The sequence below is a fragment of the Nematolebias whitei genome, chromosome 6 (assembly GCF_014905685.2).
Source record: "Nematolebias whitei isolate Nwh7 chromosome 6, NemWhi1, whole genome shotgun sequence".
Classification (NCBI taxonomy): domain Eukaryota; kingdom Metazoa; phylum Chordata; class Actinopteri; order Cyprinodontiformes; family Rivulidae; genus Nematolebias; species Nematolebias whitei.
The window spans coordinates 46,205,854-46,212,939 of record NC_056503.1 but is presented as its reverse complement, the minus strand read 5'-3'; the positions used below and the strand labels follow the sequence as shown (position 1 = coordinate 46,212,939).

The following is a 7,086-nucleotide window of genomic DNA, read 5'->3' as shown; positions in this document are numbered from 1 at the left end:
AACTGTCTCCTCAGGTTCTCCAAAACCTCCAACAACTGGTCTCCTCATGTCCTCCAAAACCTTCGACGGTCTTCTCAGGTCCTGAATGTTTGCAGGCTGTTGTTCAAAGAAGATGAGATGCTTCACATGGACCTGGAACAACTTCAAAACAGACGTGTTGAAGGCATCAGATTCTAAATGAACTTTTTTTTTTGTGTGTTGCCGTTTTTGAAGTTCCAACATTTTGATATGTTTACTATGTTACCTTGTGAATAAATGGTTTATGAGATTTGCAAATCATTTCTTTATGTTTGTATTGACATTTTACACAGCAGAGCTTATTAGGAATTGGAGTGATACATTCATCAAACTATAAATTCTTCTGCAGACTTCTTGAAGTTATTAACCCTCTGAGTCAGAGTTTGTTCAGATAAAAAAGAAAATGTTTGCTTTGAAACCAAACCAGCTGTAAAGATGAAATGATTTCAGTGAAACAGTCTGAATGGAAACCAGTTGAGGCTCCTTGTTGTTCCTTTAATTGCTGCAGCTGGTGAATGAAGCCCTGATCGTTGTGCTTCAGGCATGATGCTAATCTGTAAAATGTAAAGTGGCTGCTGACAGCAGGAAGAGTTTCCAGTTTAAAGCCCATTTCCTGCCGCTCTCTCAGCAGCACACATTAAGATGCATTAGGGCTGAGGCTCAGGAGACGGCTTCATCGCTGTTAATGCTCCGACAGGCGGAGAGGAAACCCTCTCCGCTGCCAGCGCTGACTGAAGCCGCCCAGCAGCTGATGAAGAGGAGAGACAGGAGGAAGAACAGAGAAAACGGCTGCTTACTTTGTGTCAAACTCAATCAGGTTTGTGTCGATCGGAGCTTCATCTGGAGCTGTGGGAGGAAGAGACGAGAGGAAGGTTGAAAAGGTCAGAGCGAGAAGCTGCTGGTGTTCACATCACTATATCACTCCACATCACTCTTTATCACTCATTAGCACTCATTATCACTCTGTCTCACTGTATCACTCCTCATCATTATTTACCTCCATACTGTGTCACTGTTTCTCTCTTCATTACTCTTCATCGCTCTTTATGACATCACTCTTTACACTTGAATTTCTCATCCGTGGGACAATAAAGGCTGTTTCTATTCTATTCTATCACCCCTCATCACTCTTTATGACTCCTTATCACTGTATCACTCATCATCATTGTTTCTCTCTTTATAACTCATCATTTTTCCTCTATCTATCACTCTGTCACTGTTTCACTCCTCATCACTAATTCACTTTTCATCACTGTTTCACTCTTTATCACCCCCATCACTCTTTATGACTCCTTATCACTGTATCATCGTTGTTTCTCTCTTTATAACTCCTAATCATTTTCCTCTTTATCGCTCGTTGTCACTGTTTCACTCTTCATCACTGTTTCACTCCTCATCACTGTTTCACTCCTCATCACAGTTTCACTCCTCATCACTGTTTCACTCTTTATCACAGTTTCACTCTTTGTATCTGTTTCACTCTACGTCATTCCTCATCACATTATCACCCTTAGTCACTGTTTCACTCTTGATCACTCTCAGTCTTAAAATCATCACTGTTTCACTTGTCACAGTTTCACTGCTCATCATTGTTTTATTTCTCATCACCGTTTCACTCGACATCACTCCTCGTCGCAATTTCTCACTACATCACTCATCACTGTTTCACTCATTGGCACTGTTTCACTCCTTTTCACTGTTTCTCTCTTTGTCACTCGTCACTCCCCATCACTGCTTCACTCTTTCATCACATTTCACTCTACATAACTCCTCATCACTGTTTCACTCTTTGTCACTTTTCACTCCTTTTCACGGTTTCTCACTTCATCACTCTTGTCACTCTTTATCACTGCTTCACTCTTCATCATGTTTCACTCTACATCACCCCATCACTGTTTCACTCTGTGTCACTTTTTCACTCCATTTCACTGTTTCTGTCTTCATCACTCTCGTCACTCCTTAACACTGTTTCACTCCTTATCATGGTTTCACTCTACATCATTCCTCATCACTATTTCACTCTTTGTCATTGTTTCACTCTAAACCCTAAACTATCACTGTTTCTAGACTTGAAAAAAATAACCAAAAGAGACTCCGCTTCAGGTGAAAGTGATTCAAGAGTTTTAATCCAGATCTTCTGTAGTTTTTGACTGAAATGATGGTTTTATCTCAGCAGCATGTTGAGAGATGAAAGGGACTCACGGTCTCGGTAGAAGGATTCCTCCGGTGGTTTTGGGTGCATTAATGTGAAAGGCAGCTCAACAGAGACGTCACTGAAAAACAGATTCATCACAGGTCATAAAACACAACGTGAGTCATTAAACTGGTGTATTTATGTGGGGGAGGTCCACTGCCACCCTTTGGAAAGCTGTGCTGTGAGACGTTCAGGTGACCTTTGTAAATCTCAGCGTGTGGTTTTCATCTGCGGCGGAGCGTGAAAGGTTACCTGGCAGCCAGATCTCCGAGGAGCCTGAAATCAATAAATATTTAACACCATGAGCTTCAGAGGACAACAGATCCATCATTTCTATCGATGCAGTCATTAAATGCCTGCTCAAATGTTCTGAATGGCCCAGTAATGCTGTCTGGGTTTGTTGTTCTTTAAACATCCTCAGGCCAATCAGGATTTAGAATCAGTAAATCCAGATCTCTGGGGGTGAAGTGCTTCAGGTTACAGAGCTGAATCTAAAACTCAGATCCAGACCCCCTCATCCTGAACATCCTGATCCTAAACCATCAGATCCTAAACCTCTGAACCAGACCCCATCATCCCGAGCTGCTGAGACAAAAAACTCTAAACTTCTGCGAACATTTGTTCAGTAATCTGGAGTATTTTATGTAAATTTATTTAAGTATAAACCTAAATTCCAGATTGTAAGACAACAAAATAGGGTATGAATACTTTTGTGACCCACTGCAAAATCAGTCCTTCTTGAAAGATCAAAGGTCACGCTGGAGGAATGAAAAGTTTATTAGAAGGTACTGACCCGCCTCGTGACACGACCAGCTTCACTTTCACTTTGTAAGACACGATGATTCCGAGGATCTCCCTGTTGGCTCCTTCTCTCAGGCTGTTCAGGAGACAGAACGCACAGTCAGACATCAACAAATCTGAGTGTCAGTGAAGGCATCGTGAGCGCGTCGGGACTCACAGCGTGCTCGAGGCCAGGTTGGTGTCCTCGTGCTTCAGTTTTCCATCCAGGGCGAGGCCTCGCTTCTCCCGGTTGTTGGCCAGGAAGGGAGTGAGGGTGAAGACCTTGCAGAAGGTCGAGCTGGGCGCAACGACGTCACTGAGGAGACAGAAATATTTGTATTGGTGTTCAAGTCCTGTTTTAGGTGAGAATTTTTAGATTTCCACAAGAAATAAAAGTTGTTGTTTTTTAAAGCATAAAACTTTCCGTACCAGTCTTACACCTAATGTGTTTTTATTGGGAGAAATAGATGTTTTTATTGGGGCTTTTAGGAAGATTTGGGGTTTTGTGGACACTAATGACCAAATTAGTGTTTGTCAGCCATTTTTTTCTTGTTCTTGTAACATCCTGGACATCATTCTGTTTGTTTGTTTGAAGTGAATGAAACTTACTCTGACTCCTCGACGGCCACTGGACATTTGTACTGAGCCGTGTTGAAGAGGCAGATGTCTGCATATTGTCGCACTGCAGACACACAAACCAGAGTTAAATCAGCCAACACAACCGCTGCACACACACACAGAAAACAGCACAACCACACACCTGAGATCTTCATCTTCTTCACCGTCTTATTGGTGTTGTTGGTGACGTGAACGTTGACGCTGATGGGCTCCCCGTGGTAATAAATCTGAGACAGAATGTATGAGACATTACGAAACGAGATTTGTTGTGTGAGAATTACAGTTCGGATCCAGACCAAAGGACAGATCTTTACCCAGAATGCACTGCAGCAAACACCAGCTGCAAATACAAACACCCAACACTACACACAAACTGGTGATATATTCCATCCTTCCATCCATCCATCCATTATCTTTTACCCGCTTCTTCCATTTTGGGTCACGGGGGTCGCCGGTGCCCATGTCCAGCAATCACTGTGTGAGGGGCGGGGGGCACCCTGGACGGGTCGCAAGTCCATCACAGGGACACATAGAGACAAACAAGACAAACAACCATTCACTCTCTCTCTCACTCACACCTAGGGACAATTTAGAGTTACCAATCAGCCTAACATGCATGTTTTAGGACTGTGGGAGGAAACCGGAGCACCCAGAGGAAACCCACGCATGCACGGAGAGAACATGCAAACTCCACTCAGAAAGGCCCCCGGACCGGGATTTGAACCAGGGACCTGCTCGCTGAGAGGTAGCAGCTCTACCAGTTGCACCACCGTGCAAATGTAAAATATTTTTAACAGTAATATAATCAAGATTCTCCCTTTGTTTTTTCAAACAAACTGAAGTTAGCATCGAGAAAGAAAAATAGAATTGGATCATTTTACACAAATATTGTGAAAATTAAAACTTCTGGACTTAAAATAGATTCAAAAACAAGGAATCTTTCCAGCCATCCAATTAAATAAATAAATAAATAAATACATAAATCAATAAATATATAAGTATGTAAATAAATTAATAAATTAATTAAATAAAAACACCAAATGTTTAATTTTTGTTAAATATGATCCATTCACCCAGTGAGCTCTTGTCTTTATGTCTCTGTAAACAAAACACAGCTGGAGTTTAGGATCAGTGCAGATATAAACCACTGAGTCGTCTGCAAACAGACAAATAATCTGACAGATTGAAGGAAAAATCTACATTTTAGTGAAAGTTATTGCTTGAATGCAGACATTAGCTGAAACACAATCAAGCACAGTGGTGGAGGTTTGATGGTTTGGGCTCCTTGTAGTCCAAAGGGTTCTGGAGTTAAAAATTAGTCCATATGTTCAACAGCTGACACTTGGACCAAACTGGGTCCAACAGGACCATGAACTTAAACACACCAGCTAATCTACAGCAGAACGGGTCAAAAAGAGAAGAATCAAGGTGCTGCAACAGTCCAGTCAGAGTGCAGAACCTCAACCTGGTGTGATCTTCAGAGAGCTGAGCAGAAACCTCAATGAACTGAAGCAACGCTGAATAGAAGAGTGGGCCGAAACTCCTCCACAACCATGAGAGAGACTGATGGAGAAAACTACAGAGTTCTGCTGCTGAGGGGGGTTCTGGATCAGTGTTTTGATTAATAAATGACTCAGTGGAACCTGCCGTTTTGGTTCATTTGATGTTCAACTGGAATTGTTTTAGAACCTGATAAAGACCAGATCAGTTTAAAAAAAAAAATCAGTTGGATCAGGTCCGATTCATAAATCCTTAATGTGAAAGACGACAAACTTTCCTTTTCCCGGGACTCTGAAGTTTTATTCAGTGTTCAGAATAAATTTTACATCATTAAAACAATTAGACCACCACAAGTTGGTTTTTGCTTAAATAAATAAGTTTTGGGGATTGAAACTTTGTCAGATCAGATGGGTTTTATTGATGTCATTTAGCACCAAGCTGTAGATCAGTAGTGTGTAGTCCTGGTCCTGGTAGACCACTATCCTGCATGTTTGTGATCTTTCTCTGTTTCGACACACCTGATTTGACTGAAGGAATGATTAACAGGCCTCTGTAGAACTTGAAGACCTGCTGAAGAGCAGGGAAACAACTAAACATGCAGGATAGTGGCCCTCCAGGACCAGGATCGTGGTCTCTGTGTACTCTGGTGTCCAGGTGTGTTTTGGTCTCTCGGGTGTTACCTCCTTGTCCAGAGAGGCCTCCAGGTGCAGAGGTTTGTCTGACATCAGAAACTGTCTGGTGGTCTCGGCTGTGGGCTGAGGACCCGGTTTCTCCGGAGCGTACTGCACCTTCCTGATCACCAGACGCACCGAGTTCCTGCAACGACAGCACGCTGGTTACGGTCCAGTCCAGTCAGGACCTGTCACAGATTCATGGGGTTTGATTTACTTCAGTCCTCGTTCTGCTGCTGATGCTCAGCTGGGCTCACTTTCATCCATAACTATTGTTTGTTCCTGACACAGTGGATCAGAGTGCGGCTGACGCACTTTTACCTTTTGTGGATCTTTTCCTCCACGTTTTCAGCGCAGAAAGCTTTCACCTCGAAGTCGACTCCGCAGGCCTGAGAACAGCGACACAACCACACGCTCAGTTTGGACCAAACCTACTTTCACACCGACAGAGCGGTAATAATCCTGCAGTAAACACAAAGAGGAAACCTTCCCAGTGTCCTCTGGTCCTGGCTGCAGGGTGACGGAGCACGGCAGGTTCAGGGGGATCTGTAAATACAAGAATTAAACATTTAAACAAGCTTGAAACGTTTTTGACTCGGGGGAGAAGAGAGACATTTTCTGATCACGGCAGACCTCCTCTGTCACGTTTGGGTTTTTGTTTTTCATCTTTAGAAGATTTAGATTTAGAGGGAGAGTGGTGGCGCAGAGGTTAGAGAAGGTGCGCCGGTGATTGCCGGTTCAACTCCCCGTACCAACAATATCGAAATGTGGGTGGGAAAGGTGAAACACCCACAACTGCCTCCATCCTCATTTGCCCCACTCTGAGCCCTTGAGCAAGGCCCTTAACCCCACCATCTGCTCCTCGTCGCCCTAGATAGCAGCCCCCAGCCCCACACAGAGGGCTGTGGTAGCTCAGCGGGCCATGGTTGTGTCAGTAAGGGCATCCGGCGTAAAAACTATCACCAAGTCTTCATGCGACTCAGCTCGCTGTGGTGACCCCTGATGAACGGAGCAGCGGAAAAAAGAAGAAGAAAGAAGAAGCGAGTAAAATATAATTGATGGATGGATAAAAGCCCAAAGATCAAGATCAGCAGCATTTTGACAAGTTCCAACTTCGAGTTGAGGTCAAATATTCCTAAGAAATTATTCCTGTAGACTCTGGGCTGCAGCCTCAAACCACCAATGACCATAGAGAAGCAACTGTTACTTAGAGAAGCAACTGTTGCTTAAAGAAGCAACTGTTACTTAAAGAAGCAACTGTTACTTAGAGAAGCAACTGTTGCTTAGAGAAGCAACTGTTACTTA

At 43.3% G+C, this 7,086-nt stretch overlaps 1 protein-coding gene across 1 annotated transcript in view; it reads right to left on the bottom strand.

Annotated features, from left to right (window-relative positions):
* The window catches only part of arrb1 (arrestin, beta 1), a 9,253-nt gene extending 2,806 nt beyond the window's left edge, over positions 1 to 6,447 (bottom strand). Inside the window, exons 1-11 of the mRNA XM_037677914.1 lie at positions 6,415 to 6,447; positions 6,268 to 6,327; positions 6,103 to 6,170; positions 5,791 to 5,926; positions 3,753 to 3,837; positions 3,602 to 3,674; positions 3,171 to 3,308; positions 3,006 to 3,089; positions 2,465 to 2,488; positions 2,221 to 2,291; positions 816 to 864 (exon numbers count right to left, since the gene is read on the bottom strand). Of these exons, the coding sequence (XP_037533842.1) occupies positions 816 to 864; positions 2,221 to 2,291; positions 2,465 to 2,488; positions 3,006 to 3,089; positions 3,171 to 3,308; positions 3,602 to 3,674; positions 3,753 to 3,837; positions 5,791 to 5,926; positions 6,103 to 6,170; positions 6,268 to 6,327; positions 6,415 to 6,447 (821 nt within the window). The remainder of the gene's footprint in view (positions 1 to 815; positions 865 to 2,220; positions 2,292 to 2,464; positions 2,489 to 3,005; positions 3,090 to 3,170; positions 3,309 to 3,601; positions 3,675 to 3,752; positions 3,838 to 5,790; positions 5,927 to 6,102; positions 6,171 to 6,267; positions 6,328 to 6,414) is intronic.
* Positions 6,448 to 7,086: the final 639 nt, after the last annotated feature.